The following is a 20,664-nucleotide window of genomic DNA, read 5'->3' on the forward strand; positions in this document are numbered from 1 at the left end:
GAATAAGACTGAGGATGTTCATTTCATATGGCATAGGCAATCACATGTACAATTTATGAATCTCTGAAAACAAGCTATTTTTTTATTTACAGAGGTTGTGACAGTGGGTGAGTATAATGAAATTATATGCAATATTTATAATACTTAAATACTTAAATACTTATTAAATATTTATAATACTTATAATACTTAAAAGACATTAGATATATTCTTATAGTTCAGAATAAGCTGTTCCACTTAGTGTCATTATAAAATCAAGCAGCTTTGTGCAAAAACTTTGAACAACTGATTTTGGTTTATGAGAATGCAGGTAATGAGATTCATTTCTGAATTCTGTTCTAGTTTCTTGCAGAGTCAAAATTTTAATATTGTAATTGTCATGCTATCTTAGACATTCTGGGTGGTGTAAGATCATCTGATTATAGCTTAATTTTAGAAGAAAATTGTTAGAATGTGACAACCTGTAGAATGAAATTGCAACTTCTACAACATGTTGATTATTAATTTGTTGACATATTTAATTTTTGTATGCATGATGATAAAATGAAACTGTAAGGTATCTGAAAGATGAATAAGTAATTTCCACCTTTAAAATTAATACTAGGAAGTATTCGTGCATGGTGTGCTATGCATCCATCAGTTCCCTGTCAAAACTATATATCATTCATTTTCTGCTTTGCTAAAGAAGACTTCTTTTCCTTAGATACTTTTGTAAATTCAAATTATTTCATGTTTATAATGAAAATTGACATTTTGCTTTCTGTATTTTGTCTTTGTTTGTTTTGGATTCTGTTGCTGGTAGTGTCAATATGCAGTCTAATAATTATCTCTATGTAAACTATATTGTATTTCTCTTCCAAATATTGGTTACATAACTGAATGTTTTACATGAGTACAAATGTCCAGCACTACTTCTAAGAGTCTAATTCAAAAGCAGTTATTACCAGTAGCCTTATCAGCCAGCCTTAGTCTGGTTGAAAGGGCATGCAGATCACTGAGGAACTTTTCTTCTGTTACAAATGCCTTCTTTTGTGTGGATCATTTTCTCTGAAGTGTAGAAAAGTTCTTGTTCCAGCTTGCAACATAAATGACCTGAATAGATTTCCTCTAGGAACATCACTATGTACAGAATAAGGCATGAGACTTAAAAATGTCTGGTCCAGATTGTGTCCCTAGAGTCTTAACTCTAAAACCTCTCTTTTTAGAACTGTAATGAAAATTGAGGCAGCTAATGAACAGAGGTATCAAAAATGAACAACTGTATCTCTCAATGATTTCAGTAGAAGTGGAGCTCCACCCCATGATAGAAAGCAAGCCACTTCTCTAGCCATCATGAACTAGCTTGTATAACTTGCTGCAGCCAAGCTTGTACATTTCTTCCTGCATATTCCTTATGGTTGTTGTTATTAATTTAGACCTAAATGTATTATTATTAGACCTAATTCTATCTTTGTATACATCATTCTCATACAGATCTCTTTGTTTTTTAATTTTAACACTTAAAATGAGTAAAATTTTCACCATAGTATATTAAAATGTTGCTTTCTTCCTGTGCCGTGATCATTGTTCAAAATAAATAAATATGTATATATATATATATATATATATATATACATAAATTGTTAATTGTATAGTGACAGGAACATTTAAGAAGTTATTAACTCTCAGCGAAGGCAAAACACCCAAGCTGAAAACAGTGCTTTTTTGGAAAAGCTTTAAGAACACACTTATAGAGAATCTTGACAAATTTGACTTTATTTGAATTTGACTATCTTGAAAAATGGTAACAGTTTCTTACCAGTTTCGAAACTGAAGTATTAAAGTAGTAGAATATGTCAAAATATTGTTTTCCATAGCTTCAGTAAGAAAAACACAGAGCAGTCAAGAGAGTTCCATAATTCCATTAGTGAGTATGGCAACTGCATCGAGGTGACATTGACAAAGAATTTAATTTACATTATTTTGATGACAAACATATTCCCTGAGACTACTAGTCAGCTTTTTAGTAAAACTGTGCTAGCAGTTCATCTTCCAGGCTGATTAGTTGGCTATAAGTTTCTACCCTGTGCTCGCTCTAGCCAAAGCAAAGCAATCATTAAGATAAAGCAAATTTATTCAATTAAATGATTGTCATTAAAGTATCTGTATGTAGATTGGATTAAAATGAAAAGGCTATTATGAGAATACTCCATTTTCAAGCAGGAAGACATTCGATATAGTTGTAAGAAACAATCTGTTATTTAAAAGAACAGTATGTAAACGTTTCAACCATAGCAAACTACTACTTTTACTGAAAAATACCTGAAATGTAGTGTCTTTATAAAGGATTTAAAGACTTTTCTCTTAATAAAAAATCATATTTGATCATTATAAATGAAAATTTTGAATTGGTTGATTTATTTATCATGAAAGATAAAACGTAATAAAATAGCAAATGATCTGGTACAGATGATACGGTACATGATATGGTACATCTTTAAGATGTACTATAACATTAACATTTTTGGGACCTTATTCTGGTATAATTTACCAGGCATAGTAAATCAGGAGCCTTTTCCCTGAATCCAATGTATTTGTCCTGGTGTAAAACTAATAGATGAGATCATAGTAAATTATATTGTCTTTCAGTTTTGTTATTTTGGACTGAGTATGGCTTATGCCTAGGCATGAATTGCTTCTTCTTCACAAAGATTTTGCTAATATATTAAATATGAAATGCTGTCATTAGCTTCATCCTCAAGGAAAAAAAAATCTAATTATCATTCTGGACTAGGTACCTTCTTCCAAGGAAAGGTCTCTTGTACCAAAATGATAAGAGATTTGAAATTACCTTGGAGAGTGTTGGGAATACTTGCAAGCAGAGCTATGCTAACTTAATCTGACAGTACTGGAGTCTTTGTGGAGTTTAGAGATAACAGCTTGGATCCATTTAAATCCAATGATTTTTGGCACAACTTGCTGCTGTTCATTTCTTATAATTCTCTTTCTGCACCTTTCAAAATTAAGACTGTCTTACTGCTAGTCATGTGAAAACTTTCACATCCGTGTCCTCTTTTTTTCCCCCCAGATTGCTGTCAAAATGAGTGAAACTCCTTCAACTAGTTACTCAGTGAATCAGCCAAACTCCTCTGAGAGTGAACAGAGTTTATCTACACGCCATTTCAATGTTACCGAACCTGTAGTGGCCAAACGGATCTGTTTCTATAAAAGTGGAGATCCTCAGTTTAATGGAATCAAAATGGTCATTAATAACCGGTCTTACAAAACATTTGATGCCTTGCTGGATAGCTTATCCAAAAGGGTCCCATTACCTTTTGGAGTAAGGAATATCAGTACACCAAAAGGGAGACACTGCATCACCAATCTTGAAGACCTCGAAGATGGAAAATCTTATATTTGCTCCCATCAGAGGAAAATGAAGCCTATCAACCTAGAACGGGCTAGCAAAAAGCCATTGCCTTGGCAGATCAGTAGGCCCGTCAGCGCTCGCCGTCGTGCTGTGCAATTAGCAAGGGAGAATGAAATTGGATTTGGACACAGAGAAAGAAAAATAACAACTCCTAAAAAGATGCTTGTTTTCAAAAACGGAGATGTAAGACTCAGACGCACCATAATTTTGGGAAAGAAAAATACACAAACCTTTGAGGCCTTTCTGGACTATATGAGTGAATTAATGCAATATCCAGTCGTGAAACTATATACCACTGATGGCAGAAAGGTGAGAATAAGAGAAGTGATGATGTTTGCTTCTAGGTTATTTTTAACTAAAACAAAATAAAATAATAAAAAAAGTGACTTTATCAATTGTAAACTAGAGACACTGGCCTGCTATAGTATCTAATGTGCTGAATTTCAGCTGTTGCCTTTCTATGGTTGTTCCCCTTTAGGAAGGCTACTAGCTTGAAGGAAATAAATACACATGAATCTAGCAATAACAGAGAAACAAGTGGGGATATTTTATTTCAAGTCTTCATGAAAAGTCACTTTTCTTTTTCTTACTTAGGTCTCTTTCAGGCATTCTTTCAGTTATATATTTTTTTCCCTATTTAAACAGAAATTTACTTTAGTCTTAAAGCTGTTTTCTGTGATTTTTAAAGCTATAAAATATTATAGGTAGTATCTAATAGCCATAGCTACTTTATTATTACACAGATGGACAGTGTTTTGCCATTAATGCCTTAGAACTAGGAGACCTTATATTTTACAGTATCTAAACTGCAGACCAAATTTTGTACCTCTAAACCCAGATGTTGCAGCAATAATAATCCTGAATTTAATTTTACACACTGTTCTATGTAATTTTATCTCGTTTAGTGTTTTTCCTGCATGTTGTTTAACTGGAGAGAAGGACTTGTGATCATACCTAACAACAGGTATCTGGAAAGGGAGTTCCATGCAGAGTGCTTGTTCAAGGGAAATCTTGTGTTTTCCCTCCATTTGGTCAAGATCTGTATTAGGTTGGGAAACTCTCCCTATCTCCTATGTCAGTGAAATGCAATTTTCAAGCCTTATCTTGCAATATATTTTGGAACATAAATTCAAATCTGTTAGTCAAGGCCCTGAACAACTTGATCCAAAGTTAGACCTGTTTTGTATACTAGATGACCTCCAGACATCTTTTCCAATACATATTTTGTGATTCTGTTCAGTTCCACCATGGCAGTACATGTGAAATGTTTGTGATGTATTCTGAATTTTCCTTTTCTTCCTCCAAATAGATGTTCATATATATACCTACCTTCAAATTCATAGTCTTATTCCATGGTTATGAATGATCACTCTTCAGTGATGAAATAAAACAACATATGCAAGCAATTACATTATAAGTAAATTTTGATCTGTATCCAAGTGTTGTTTCTTGAAGTCAGAACAGAGATAAGAATTGCCTTATAGGAATTGAAAAATTAATTCTGTTCTGTGATACATATTTAATAGACAGCTGCAAAATGATGTAGAGACTAAGAAGTGAAGATATTACAGCATAAAAAGGATAAATCTCTTACTTTTTTTTTTTTTTTCAGGTTCCTAATCTTCAGGCCCTGATATTGTGCTCTGGAGCTGTAGTCGCAGCAGGGAGAGAGCCTTTTAAACCAAGCAATTATGATTCCCTTGGGTATTCACGACCAGCTAAATTGCTTGGAATTGCAAATCGTGTGTACCCAAAAGCAAATGCCAAGTCAGAAAGTGAAAATAGTAAGTTCTTTGAATTAATTTTTATTCTATTATTTGGTTTATCTCTCTCAGTATAAGACATAAACCATGACAATCTTACTGGGATCAAGGATATTCTAAAACGACAGCTGAAAATTTATCTGTAGGTATAAGAAAGATGAAAATATTAATTTTCATTTTAAAACACGTTTCTTCTAAGTACTCAGCTAGCATGCATATTTTGTCTCAAACCAACTTATTTAGAACATGGATACAAATTTATACGTATATTTTGTTGTAATGCACTTGATTGTCATTGTCATTAATATTTTGGCATCACATTTAATAACAGTGGAGGTAAAATAAATCCTACAGGTTACTTTAGAGTTCTTAACTGTCTGAAATTATTGAGGAAAACTTTTGTGCTGTTTTTAGGACCTAGCAAATGGGGATTTGACTTGTCATTGTCATGACTTTCACTTTTTTCCCATGTTCCATGCTCCACATAAACATGAAAACCATTACAGCACTCATCCACTTACAAACTCAACATGTTTTTGTGAAGCTGCATCCTATAGGAAATTCTAAATCCTTATGACTGTAAAATAAGCTTTTTGGTTAAGTTTTGGAAAGGATGCACAAATGCATACTTTCCCTTTCACTACTCAAGGAGTTGTGTCACTGACAAGAGTCAGTGAGTGTGAGTTGGCCAGGGGATGGTCAAGAATTGTTTCCGTCCTGAGACTTTATGTGGTAATCCTCACTATGTCATGGAGCACATTGCTACATGAGGCACTACTATTTACTTAAAGGTGTTTTTTTCCACATCCGTCATAGTTTATTATGTCTCTACTAAACTACTAATTTTAGTTTTTCTCAGACTTCATGTTCTTTGACGTTCCACAGCTTCAGAGCTGTTGGTCTGGTCTCCATTAAAGGAGTTAGTCTAAAATATTTCATGGGAAAGCATATGCATAGGGAACTCACAGAGCATTCCCCCTGAAATTATAGACACCTATCTATAATATCAATGTGTCAATCATAAAAGTCTTTTTATAAAAACTTTTGTAACTCTCCTGAGCAAAACGTGCTTAAAGTAATGTGAGATAAATTAGTATTAGTTATGTTAAAATAGCTTCCTGCAAGCAAAACCTTTCAATTAAATTAAGACTTCTATATATTTAGGTATCAGTAACAGTTGTAGATGTCTTTGTGTGGGTGTACATGCACCATTTCACTCACAGCCAGATCTGCTTGGAAGACAGCAAAGTTTTATTTTTACCTTATTTTCTTTTATCTCTCACCTCTTCAGTGACAACCATAAGAAAGAGATAAGTCAATATTTAAAGAGCCAAATTATTAAAGGTTAATCAAATGACTGAATGTCTAAAAGTATTCTCCTTGGCTTTACTGTGTTTTGCACCATTTACATCTAGAGTACTGTAGCATAAAATGTATCTCAGAAGGTCATGATTTAAATTCAGATTTTATAAGCAGTTCAAGCGCTTCTACGTTTACTTATCTATAGGGGACTGAAAATGTAGCCTTTAGTCACGTGTGTCAATGACACTACTTAAAGCAATGACACATGCTGCAGATTGTTGAATTAATCCCAGAGATATATATTTAGACCATGACTGACACATTTTAGCACTAACTGTAAGGACTAATAGGAGGTGATATGTTAGCAATTGTCAGGGCACGGAAAAGATTTAAATTTAGTAGCCTGAAGGCCCAACAGATGCAGGTCTGTGAACTTCTTAAAAAAAGTTCAAGGTAGCCTCAACTCCCAAATGAGTATAAAAAGAGAGAATTTACAGAATGTAGTCCTTTTTTTTTTAGTCTTTGGAGCTTCAAATAGGACTATTGCTCAGGCATTAGAAAGGGCCTGTTGAAAAAATATATGATGTGGAAAAGTAGTTAAATCTTTGATGTTCTGTTAAAAATTGGTTGTATTTCTCTCTTGAACAACTTCTAAAAATTAATAGCAAAATGAGATATGATTTTTTTTCTATTTCTTTTTCTTTTCTTTTTCTTTCTAATACTCTAGAAAAAAAAAAACAAACACAACTTCATTAGGTTCTTTTGTACTAATTTATCTCCTTTCTTTCTTTTTTTTTTTTTTTTTTTTTTTTTTTTTTTTTTTGCTGCCTGTCTGCTGTCTTACCATCTGGATCCCTATCCGTGATATCTGTCTGCTCTACTTTCCAACTATTGAATGAATTTGGATTCTTTCAATGTAATTATTGGTAGCGAGAGTTGAAGTGATCTCTAGCTCTAGATCTCAGATATTCTCAGTTTCTTCTGGTAAAGAGTCCAGCAATGATAACAACTCAAATGATAACAACTCAGAGTCTTCCTATGTTACGGCCAATCATAATGGTATAGGAGAAAATCAGTCAGTTAATGGGGAAGAATTATCTGTGGCACAGTTTGAAGATGACATTGAGAAATCTGTTCACCTTAATCAAGATGGCAGTATGACAGTGGAAATGAAAGTTCGATTCAAGATTAAAGAGGAAGAAACCATTAAATGGACAACAACTGTAAGTCGCGCTGGTCTTTCAGGTGACAAAAATGTTACCGTTTGCAATTCTGCAATGGCTGCAGAAGACTGCTTATCTAATGTAAATATGTCAGAACGTACAGAACCAATGAACACTCCATTTTTGGACAGCTACAATAAGGGAGATGGAGACTCATCAAAACGATTCAATGAAGTCTCAGGCAAAGAATCAGAATCTGATTTAAAAATGGATGGTTATAATATCCATCAGAAGAGCAAATCTGAAGATCTAGATATAAGCAATGTACCTGAGGATAATATCAGACCTCGCTTTTATAGGCCTCCCACCCCTGGGCCAAGACGTGTTAGACAAAAGAAAGCAGTAATTGAAAGTGTCACCTTGGTATCTGAGAAAGAGGTTCAGGAAAAGACAATAGGACAGTTTTCCTATAGTGAGGAAATACAGAATGGAGAAAACAAATCTGAGTATTGCATGGTAGCACATTCAAGCAGAAAAAAATCAGGTGTCAGTAATCCAAAGTTTAGTGAGATGAGTGACAATGACATATTAAGGCTTTCTTCAGAGAATATAAAAGAAGAAATGCTTTTTAAAGTAAGCCACAAAAGTCATGATTTAACCACAAATAGGAAGACATTAGATGTGCCTGATGACAATGAATTGGTACAGAACATACTGGAGAAATCAGTTGTGGAGCAAGGTGCGTATAATAGCTTAGTATCAACCTGCAAAGCTAACATCAGTGGTTTCATACCATCATCAAAAAATTACCAGGCAGCTAGGCCAGTTTCAGCAGATCATATCCATGAATTATGTGATATTAAACAAATAAAAAGGTCACTGAGTTCTTACATTAGATATTCAGAATTATCTCAGTCAAAAAATGAAGAAAGAAAATGCAAAGCTTCCAGTTTATTAACTTCTCAAAATTCAGTGCATTCAGTCTGTCCTGAACACAATGAGATGGAGAAAATGATAGCTTCATGTAGTAAAGCACCTGAGAAAATAAATCCAACAACTGCATTCTCTCCTGTTAGTGAAAGTGAGAATCAAATCAGTGTCAGGGCCGAATCTTTGACAGCATCTCATCTGATTGATGAAAGCCAATCTGCATCTTCCCTTACTAAAAAGAAGAAGAGAAAATTATTGTCTAACTTTCTAGAGAAAGGTATATATGAAAATCAAAAAGATAAAGAAATTTCAGGGATAATTAAAAGTGAAGACATGCTTGTCACAAGCAAAACTACACAAGTTTCCACAACCCAGGATAATTGTTCTGAAATGCTTCAGAAAAAAGAAATGGAATTACTTGTAAAAAGCAATGATAGGTCTGACAATTCAGACAAAAGCATATGTCCTGAAGATGATTATGATCCCCATAATTCAGTGGAACAAAATGGATTATCACCTAATGAAAAAACAAGAACTAAGAAACGGTTGGCTGAGGTAAAATCAAAGTCAGGCAAAAAAAATAGTTCCCTTTTGTCTGTAAAGAGTGAAGATGATCTAATGACAGTTGATTCAAAAAATGAAACTGAAAACAGTCAGGATACACAGAGTACTGTGAAAGAAAGCAAGCATCTCACGACTAATTCTATTGAACAGACACCTAACTTGGCAATGATTTCAAAGACATTGTCAGAAGTGCCAAAGGTTCATAAAGTAGAAAAAGGAAGGGAGGATAACATTTTGGAAAATTTGTCATTAAAGAAAGAGAAAAAGCAAAAGAAGATGAAGAAAAATTTAAGTAAAGGTGCAAATAAATTAAATATGTCAGAGAGCTCCATTACAGTAGAGGCTCTGAAACAAGAGAATTTTCAAGAGGAGATTGTTGAGCATTCACTTGAAAACTATGTCCAAACTTGGCTGAAAAACCTGTCACCAAATGCTGTCTTACCCCCTATAAAGAAAAAAGAGGTGAATGTGGATAATAGCGATGTTTGTCATGTTTCTAAAGAAAACACTGATGCTTTTATAGATAAAGAAGCTAAATTTATTACAAATACAATGCACGTGACTGGAAAAAACCACCTGTTTGAACACAATCAAACCAAAAAAACATTAAAGCCTCTTTTTGAATTGGGAACTTTAGAAGAATCATCCAAATATTCACGTCAAAACCAAACTGACTCTTTGATTTGTGGTAATACAACAATGGTAGAAGAATCCAAGTATTTACTACAGACAGAATTTCATCATGACAGTCAACTGCACGTGTTTCATGAAACACATGGCAATGATAAAAAGGCGTCAGAGTCTGATATTCAAGACACAGATCTGTGCCATAGAAAAAAATCTGAAGTTGCTGTTCAAGTTGATTGTTCAATTGTCAGTGAGAAAATGGGAACCGATATTCAGAATAATTGTATGTCTAGCATGCTGCTTCGTGAGTTACAATCAACTTTGCTTGGTCTCCAGAAAGAGCACGCTGGATGTATAGGAAAAACATACAGTCTTTCAGATATTTCTCCTCCAGCTTTTGGTTCTTCCTCCAATCTCCTCCTAGCTTGGCTACTAGTACTGAGTCTGAGAGAGAGTTTGATTGGTACAACCAAAGATGATATGCAAAATGCTACCTGTAGCTGTTCTGAAGTAATTACACAGTTACAGTTTCTGAAACATGCAACAGTTATGCAAAAAGTTGATGAACTGAAGGCTGCTTTCTCACATTTTCAAGAAACAACAGAACATAACTTATTACATGCTGCAAAGGAATTAAAAAAACAGGATTCCACACACGGCCATGAGAATATACCCATACTTGAAAATCATAATGGTATACATTTGCATGAAGAAGAAAAATCAGTTGAACCTTGTATTGAAAAGAACAGTTTAAATTCTGAAGAAGCTCTAACATTATCAGGTGAATTTGAAAGCTATTCAGATATACAGGAAGAGCTTTGTAGAGCAACAGAGATTTCAGATTTGAGTGCTTCGAAAACACAACTAGATTGTCAATATGCTGATACTAACTCTATTAAATGTAATCTTTCATCAGATATAGAGCCACCTGAAACAAATGAAGAAATGGCTTATAATCTAAATGAAAAACCTCATGACAAAAACATTAATGAAGAGTCAGATACTTCAGTAGAGCCTAATTCAACAGTTCACAGTGTAACTTCTAATGATAAAAATTGCATTTTAGATCAGGATACTTCTGAGATAGAAGGTGAAAAATGTATTGTAGATGTTACTACTCATCAAAGGGAAGATGAAAAAGTTGATCCAAAGTCAACAGGTTATGACAAAAGAACAAACAATCAACTTAAACTAGTTGCTGACACCTCTGCAGAATATAATTATGAGGATTGTTCTGTACAGGAAGGGAAGGATGACACAGAAACTTGTGAGGAAACCTCTGAGAGGTTATCTACAGTCTCTCCATTATCTTTTTGTTATGAATCTAAGCAAATTACAGAATGTGATATGAGTGAAGGAGAACAGAAATTGCAAGTAGAAGAATTGGAGAACAAAACATGTTCAGACACTTCTCAATTAAAAAAATGCTTAAAAAGTCCTGCTACTTCAGACTGGTCAGATTACAGACCAGATACTGAGGAGAGTGATTATAACTTCAGAGCATCCAGTGATTTGACCAATGAAAGTGGAGAAGAAGCAGTACTTGAAAAACATTATAATACTGGCTATGTAAAAAGAACTATTGAACGACTTTATGGTAAGACAGAAGCTTCATTTAAGCCTGACTTTCAGAAAGGATTTCCTTACATGTCCAAAGCATTACAGAAAGATGCTGAAGAATTCAGCTCTGCAGTGGTGAAAAAAAACATTCAGTTTTTTCAAGAACCTAGGCCTTGTTTTGCAGAGAAATTTTCACATTCTTCACTGTCATCACAAGAATTTCCAGAAATCATCAACAAAGATGAAACTACACGGAGAAAAGAACGTATTTCTTCACCAACTACTCCTAATGGAGAAGAGACAAATTATATTAATGACAACTCAGGGGAACGTCCAAAGCAACATTGTCAACCTAGTGTACATGCTAATGAAGATGAAGGAATATTGATTGATAAAGGCAAATGGCTTCTCAAAGAAAACCATTTGATAAGAAGATCACCACCTGAGCGGACTGGAATGTATGGCAATTTGGATACAACATCAACAGACACAGTGCTTGATACTAACAGTGATGATGCTCCATACTCACACTTTGGCAATCTGAATCAGTATCCAGTCCTCAATGAAATATCTTCTTCAGAGCTTGAAGATATGGCTAAGCCCTCTAAAAATTTTTGCAACTACTTCAACATGCCTCACAGTAGTGATTCAGATCCTCTACAGGATGACTTGAGTAGGGAAAGCAAACTTGGCCTCAATGGAAAAATCACCTCCCTTCCTGTAGGGAACAAAGAAAAGATCAAACCTTCAGTCATGGTAGGTTCTACTTCCACATATCTTTCCACAGAAGCTGATACCAGTTTTCCAGCCTTTACATCGGTAGAATTTAGATTGCCTGATAACAAGGTGCATCCATTGGAACAGCCTTTAAATGATGAACCCATACGATCTCAGCCAACTGATGTTAGCAATACTAACAGAAATGCTCTTCAGGAAGATTCTCTGGATAAGCTCCATGCTATATGTGGCCAACATTGTCCAATACTGACGGTGATGGTTACACCAATTAATGAGGAGCAGAGAGGATATGCTTACCAAAAGGCATCTGATATTGAGAACCAGATGGGCCTATGTTTGTTGGCCAGTAAGAGTGAACATTTACAATGGTTAGGCAAAGATTTAGTAAAAGATGAAAGTAATTATGTGACCCTAAAGAGGAACTTCATCAATAAGATTGCCAACAATATTTTTACCAGGTATTATGCTAATAACACTATAGATTTTATTAGTAACATTGGGATACTTACATCTTCAACTCTGAAAGACAAGAGCAATTTAAGGAGGTTACATGGTATAAAGAATATGAATTTAAAGCCTATGGAAGTCAGCAATTGTCAAGACAATGTATCCAAGCACATGCCCAGTGATTATATGGTGGACACAAAGAGTAAGCCACCCAACACAAAGCCAGAAATATGCCAAATATTAAGAATGAGCCCAATTCACATTGTTGGAGAAAAATTGTCTCCCTTGTTGACAGATCGAGTAGAAACCTGTCATTCTGAAATATTTCTAAAATGTGACACTTTTATAAATAACATTGAACATACTGCCTCTGAAAATATGAAAAATGCAAATGCCTTTTCTACAGAAGAAGAAGAAGGAGGAGGAAGAGGAGGAGAAGGAGAAGAAGGAAAAGAAGGAGAAGAAGAAGGAGAAGAAGAAAGAGAAGAAGGAGGAGAAGAAGGAGAGGAGGAGGAGGTGGAGGAGGAGGAGAAGGAGGACTAGGAGGAAAAGTTTGCTTTTGTGCCACAGACAATGGATACAGCAAAGATAAGAAAGACATATAATAAAGATCTTGGAAGTTCCATAACAGCAGATTAGTGACAACTTCAATAAAAATATTATCAAAATAAACTGCTGAATGCCACATCCAATAAAACTTCCAATGTGAATACAACCCAGATAAATGTAAAACATAACTGTGTATCTTTATGGAAATATACATAATAGCTTAGTTTTTTTGTTTTGTTTTGTTTTGTTTTTGTCAGAAACAACATAGGAAAAAACAAACAAATAAACATACAAACTGTTCTAATGGTGGTTTCTTAGCTAAAAAAAAAACAACAACTTTTCTCCTAAATGCTATCTGTTCAGACATATTTAGTAATATACAGACCATGTCTTCTGTAGAGAAAAAACTACTACTGATTAAACAAACAAACAGAAAATCAAATTTTAAATATCTGCCTAAATTCTAAGATAAGATACTTATATTCCATGACTTTCAAGAAAGAGTTTAAGAACTACCGTTCCATATAAATGCTTTGTCCAGGACAAAATCAAATGATATCTTTAATTTGAAATGAAAAGTAGGAAATATTATTCAATTGCTGTAATACATTGAGAAATAGAAAATGGTAGTCATGTTAATTTTACATAGATTAATCAAACAACTATTTCAGTTTTTAAAGCCAACTTCAGAATAGTTATGTGGGTAAAGATGACTTTTGGTCTCCATATAGGAACATCCAGACCACAAATGAAATTTGCCTCTTTTATCCAGAGGATAGAGGAAAGGGAGCTTATTTATTATTTAGGCTTACACAGGTGCTGAGAAGGGAGATTGTGCATCCAGACTTCTTGACTGACTTTGCCATATTCCCTTCAGAGGCTGCACCACTTACACTTTAAACTGTTCTACATACACTACAAGTGTTAATTGTTTTTTTTTTTTTTTTTTTTAACCTTTGTACTCTTTTTTTTTTTTTCTTCTGTAAATATGGTGTAATATGAGAATCCTAGGCATATTTTATGTTTCAGAGTCTTTCAATCTAATATTAGAATTATTTTGGATGCCTGTTTACACAATTTTTTAATATCCTTTATACTTAGTATGCAGTTATATATGGTTTACAATTTTCAGAAAATGATTTTAAATATAAAATTGGAAAATACTTAATGTATATGGTGATTAGGAAAAGTATTTAATTTTGTTTGTTTGCTTAGATTTTAACCCCTAGTTCTGCACAATAACTTACTTCAGTATCAACCAAGTCAGAGCTATACCTGAAGAAGTAAAGTGCTATTTTTTCAGGTAGAGAATGAGAATTTGTCCATTCTGTACTCTTGGAGGCTGCATCTAGACTAACTGGCATGTACATGGTACCACATGCTGGACCATGGTCATTTAGTTATCCAGACTGGGGACTTAATTAAAGCCTGACACAAATCCCTTTTGGTCCATGGGCCTTGATTGTCTCCCTCTAGAGAACAAGGCACATATAAGAGAAATAGAAGCAGGACCTGGAACAAAAGGGATTTGAAGTATGGGTAGGAAACCTAGAAGCTCTCCAATTCCTTTTAAGGAGTCTAGTGTTAGCCATGTTTCCTTGTAACTAACTGATAAGTTTCTGTTGTTTGAAGCAGTGTTATATTCTATGTAATAAACCAACATTAAAACCCTAAAGCAATGTTGTGATATTTACTAATAAATTTCATGCCAAATAGCCGTGTGTTTATCTGACTACACTGGTCTTATTTATGATTTTCTTATTTCCATCTTCACATTTTTGGGCATTTTTTTGGCATGTTTTAGAACTACTCCAAATGAAGAGTCTCAAGAATATTTTTTCATCCTTTTACCTATGGTAAAATAAAATAGAAAAAAAACCTATTGTTTGAAAATGAATCTTAAAATAAGTAGAATGTAATTAAATGCCATATAGCAGTCTGCATACAAAGTTTCCATGCCATAAAAAATGTCAAAAGGTTAAACTGACCTGCATTACTTGCAGTCTTTCTGTTGGATTCTGTTGCATCCTGTGCTGCATTCACAACACCTTAATTTATTCAGACTTTCAAGAACCTTTAATCAGATGTTTATTGTAGTGTTACTGAGCAAACTGAGCACTTGAAAGGTGAGAGGTGTGGTATGGACTTAGATTACAATTAACAGAGACCACAGCAAGCACTGAAATTTTTGTTGTATTCACTGAAGGACTCCTGATTTCAGAATGTTAAGAGGAAGAGAAGGAATAAAATAGTCAACTCAGAGCAGGACAAAAGGTTGACAGTAAGATGTTCAATGCTGTCACAAAGTTTATTTATTCATTAATGGTTCAGGGAGGATACAGAATATTAAGTGGCTGAGATACACAGAGAAAATAAAATTGCTTTTATTAGGTTGGAAAAGACTGAAGAGAGACCCTCAAAAACTGTTGACTAGAGGAACCTGCTGATTGACAGAGGGAAAAACACCATGAGGAGTAATATAAACTTCTTATATATAGCTTAATTTTGTAAATTAGCTACAAAATGCATAGAGTCTTTCTGAATAAGCCAGGGTAAAATATACTTGGAAATGACAAGCATATCAAATAATATGTAAAGAATAGAACAGAAGAAAATTCAGTAGGCATTTAAAGGCTTTATATGAATTATGCTATTCTTCTGGAAGGAATTATATTTTTGTCTTGCTGTTGTTAAAAAAAGAAATAGCCAACGTAACGTGTAGACTACAGGCCTATGAAGAGAATTTCAGTTTATCTAGTTTGTCTCTCTACTAGAAAAACAAACAAGCAAACATACAAAAACCCACACAGAATCATGTAATAATTTAATATAAAATCATATAAATAATGTACAACATTTAAGGACTAAGTCTCATGTTAAAACTTATTAGCTATAGTCATTGTCATTTCCATTGAAGGGGTGTTCTAGAGTTTGGGCCCTTTTGCTGATATCTATCTTGTTTTCCAATTTCTATCCAAAATCTAGTCGTAGTTAGTTTACATTCATGTGTACCAAAACCATCGGCATCATTAAATTAGATATGTATTTTCCTCCTCCTGATATCTTTTGACAAAATCAGATATTCTCTCACCTCTTTTTCCACATAAGGCATTGTCTTCATTTCCTTTAATCATAATGGTTGTCTTTTCCAGGACCTATTCTAGCTTCAATTAATTTGTTTTTGAATATGGTTGCCAGACCTTATTGCAGCATGTGAAAGATTCTCTTTCTGAACTCTTGGACTCTGACAGTAAAATTTCTCTAATTAGAAATCTTTCTCTTGGTGCATCTTACAGTCTCATTGTTGCATCATATTAGTGACTATGACGTCTCTTTCTCTCTTTTAAATGATAAAATCACTGTTTTTACAAATTTGTTTTATTTTCCTTTTTTACATCTCACTTTTGAGTTCATTTGCCTTCTTTAACCTGTTCCCTTACTTTTGGAAATTTGCTGTTTTTAAATCAAAAGCTTCATTTAAGATATTCTTTTGGTCCTACCTTAATTTAAAATAAATCAGTTTATGATTGCTTATTCAGGGGTATTTTGTACATCTCTTTCTAAAGGGCCATCTGCCCATCAAATCTAATTAAAAATTGTATTTTCCTCTAGTGATCATTTCAGGAAGAAACGTACAGATTCTGACATTTAGAAATAACTTCTTTCTACCATCTAGTAGGATTTATTCTCCTTCTTTGGCAAGTTAGACGGTCTCATTATGTTTTTGACTTGCATTGTCTATTTTTCTGCTATCTTGTTCCAAAGTAAACGTAATCCAAATAGATTCTGTTTCATTTTGCATTTTCCATGTGTACACTTGTAGCTTTCCTGAAGGCTTCATACCTAACTTATCTTTTGTGATCCATGCTCCAGGTATGACTGCTTTTTCATAATTTTACTGTTACCTCTGAATATGCAGATCTCTGTTTTGTGCTAGCAATAACGGCATATCTAGATTACTGACCTCATCAGTATTACAGCTTTTGTTCATTTTAATGTTTGACATCCTGTATTCATTGGTTTTTCTACATTTATCAGATAGATATTCTGGTTTATGTACATTGAAACAGCCTGTGGAGAATGGACAAGTTGCAATACATTTACTCCTTATTTCTTAGTCTGAATACTACCACCTGTGTCTGCCATTATGGCACATCCATATTATCTCTGGCAACAGGCGCATGAGTACATTCCATGATATCAAACCCTTCCTCATGTCATGTATCTGTGAGTAACCAGTTGATTTTATTACCTTGTTTATCATTGACTTCTATTTTACAATTTCAAAGAACTCCAGTTCCCTTTAGTTGACCATCTTCTTCAGCATTTTAGAGGTATTTATTCATTCAAACAGCAATTTTAGCAGTAATATTTTTTTTTTCATTATTAATAACAGCTGGTGAATATACCTTTTTCATAAAGAAACTCAAATTTTGTAAATTTGCTTTAGCAATCAATGTATTCTTCTGTTTTTATTTCTTTGCTTGTTTGTTTGTTAGGGTTATTTTTTCTTTCTTTCTTTCTTTCTTTCTTTCTTTCTTTCTTTCTTTCTTTCTTTCTTTCTTTCTTTCTTTCTTTCTTTCTTTCTTTCTTTCTTTCTTTCTTTCTTTTGTTTTGGACCTGGAAATAATTTTTTCTATGTCATCTTTTTTTGTTTGGACTCCAATCCATGAACCATCTTTTCTTCATGTTTAATAAGACTGACTTCCCAACTTTTTCTCCCAGACAGTATGTAATGGATCAATGAATACTTGTTTTTCTCCATTATCTTGTTTGCTGATTTCACAGGTCGTTTTCCTTACCCATTGTTCAGGCTGTATTTTCAGCAGGTTTATGCAAACCTACGCAATTCTTCTTACATTAGATACACCTGCATAGAGTGACTTAGATGTCGTACAGTTATCCAAGTTTGTCATTTATAATTTAGATTAACATGGAGGATTATATGGTCACCTGTCATCAGCCATGCTTCACAGAAAGTTGGGTAAAGAACTGCCTTTGTAATAGAAACAATGAGCAAAATTCAGCTGTGGACAAAGCAGATTGCAGCAACTTTTAAGAAATGTTACACAGCTCTGTTGTTGGAAAATGTGATTCTGTCAATTGCTACTTTTCCTCAGGTTTAGCAGTTAGTACTTCCTATTTTTTATGTTTAATGTGTTAAAGCTATGACAATTCTTGTGAAGATGAAGTTTAACTTAATGATAGGAATAGCTGTTTGGCAGTTTATTATTTAACAATGACAATATAATTATTTAGGAAGAGTAAGGATAATAGCTGCATATTCACAGTATTTTTCAGAAAAGTGCTCTCTCAGTTTGTGCAACTGATATTAGTGCATATGTCTATATCAGCAACAGCTCAGATATGTGAAAAGATTTGTAGCAGTTGTAAACTTCTGGAGTAAGAAAACTAACCCTGATACTGTTTTTAAAGGAGATTCACCCAGTTACATTTAGAGGGCTTGAGTTTTGCCCTCAAAGATGAAACAAGCACCATGTTAATGCTCCTTGTCTCTCCACTCAAAATCTGGGGGACAATATCAGTTTTAATGGTTACTAATTCTACACCACTGCAAGAAGTGTGTGCTTTTTGCATAAAGCACAATGGCCACACAGAAGAAAATGTTTATAGCTAGAGCTCAGCTACAAGCAGGACTTGTAGATTCTACCAGCAGGCCTCAGTATTATGTTAGGATCGATAATGTGCCATTATTGAGCCTTGTTTCCTGCCTTTTATTAAAAACAGTATTAATAATTCAAACATAGCTGCTAAGTTATGTGGAGGACATAGATTCTCAACTCATTTACTTCCCAGAGAGAAATATATTGACATACACCAAGCCTAGGTCAGCCTGATCTATCTATTTCTTAACCACCTTTTCTTTGACATGGCTAAACATGAGCAAGTAAAAATACTAATCCTGTACTTCTAAAAGTACTAATCCTTATCTTTTGCAAGAATGCCACGGAAAGCTACATGCAAATTCCTAAAATTAGTGGTTTCATTGGTCCTCAAATAATACTCTGCTGCACCTTGATTCTATGCATGTATCATGATCAATGACCATTAAATCCTTTAAGAAAATGCACATTGCTAGCACTGAAAATGCTGAGCGATACTCAAAAAAAAAGTGGTTTCACTGAATCTTTCAATAGAACTGTAGGATTTTGTATTGCCTGGATTTTAAGACACATAGATCTGTGTTGTACATGTCAGTCAAGAAAAACAAAATTCATCATATCATGCCCTTACTATCTTATTTTCCAATGTTTTAGCCAGAACAGACAGGATCAAAGATTCTGTGATGGAAGTAAAAGTAAGAAACATCAGTAAATGTGTAGAGACATTAGATGATAGGGGGCTTCTGTAGTCAGTGGAGCTCTTTGATACTGCTGCTGTATTTTAAAAGTTCTCTTTTGAGAAACTGCTACATTAATCAGTGGTGCAAAACAATTTTAGCAAGCTTGGGGGGTGCTTAAGTGTTTATCATTTGAGATGGGCACCAGCTATATTTGGTGTGAAGGTGTTTTCTTAGCATTCCTTCGTAATATCCATTAAAATGAAACAGGCCACAGTTATCAGCCATCCCTCAACGATACCATTTCCCTTAATTCCCTGCCATTGATATTCAGCTTCCACTGAGCCAAAGCCTAAATACATATACTTGGTCTTGATAAAAATGAATTTTAACCATAGAAAGACTATTGATATGTTAGGGTATAATGACAACACTGCAATGCATGTACATGGTAATTCCTTCATGGATTTTGACTGAGCTGTTACATCTGTGAAGCCAAGCATAGCTTTGAAGACATACAGATCCATTCTTAAAGGTACATTCTGTGCTATACCTTTCAGCAGAGCTAATTAGCTTTAAGAGACCCTAACATTCAGAGTGATGAGTTTGTGATTCCAGAGGTATCTTGTTGAGAGCCGGGATGTCATTACACAGCACTGCATGGGCAGATGCATCCTAAACAAACAGAAAGACCTATTTCATATATTTTAGTACAATATTTCAAATACTGTGTTGGAAAATTAATCTGCAGTCATGCAATTTAAGTTTGTCATATGACACATGCATACTCTAAAAGATGTGAATGTAACCTGATATTTCTTGGTTTTCACATGCATAACTTACCAAAGTCAATATTTGCTGTATTTTTGTGAAATATGTATTTTTGTATTCATTGGCATGATATTATTTAGAATTTTGACTGCTGAAATACATTTTGCTTAGGAATCTTGAGTTTGAGTAATTCAGAAAGTCTTTTTATCTTTTGATAGCTAGGAAATGGAAGGTGTCAGTCCTCACCAGTGATGTGCCATCTGCAGAAACAAGTTCAAAGGTTTATATTACATTGTACGGGGATCGCAGCAGTTCAGGGCCTATTTTTCTTGATGGAGAGGAGGGAAAATTATTTCAGAGAGGCAATGAAGACATCTTCACAGTAAGTAATATATATTCATTGTGTTGCTTCCTTGTGTCCCGCCAGATTACATGAAATTTCAAAATCTATATGATTGAAAGACAGGCAGTTTTCGTATAGCACACAAATCTTAAAACAAGAATCAGGACATAAATGGGCACATAAATTTAATATCTTTT

At 34.1% G+C, this 20,664-nt stretch overlaps 1 protein-coding gene across 1 annotated transcript in view; it reads left to right on the forward strand.

Moving 5' to 3' along the window:
- Positions 1–3,079: 3,079 nt before the first annotated feature.
- RP1 (RP1 axonemal microtubule associated) overlaps positions 3,080–20,664 on the forward strand; it is a gene marked incomplete at both ends in the record, with an annotated part of 183,739 nt that continues 166,154 nt past the window's right edge. The window contains 3 exons of the mRNA XM_084281671.1: positions 3,080–3,718; positions 5,022–5,193; positions 20,343–20,506. Coding sequence (XP_084137797.1) covers positions 3,080–3,718; positions 5,022–5,193; positions 20,343–20,506 — 975 coding nt within the window. The remainder of the gene's footprint in view (positions 3,719–5,021; positions 5,194–20,342; positions 20,507–20,664) is intronic.

This window comes from Netta rufina (assembly GCF_964035555.1).
Source record: "Netta rufina genome assembly, chromosome: 2".
NCBI lineage: Eukaryota > Metazoa > Chordata > Aves > Anseriformes > Anatidae > Netta > Netta rufina.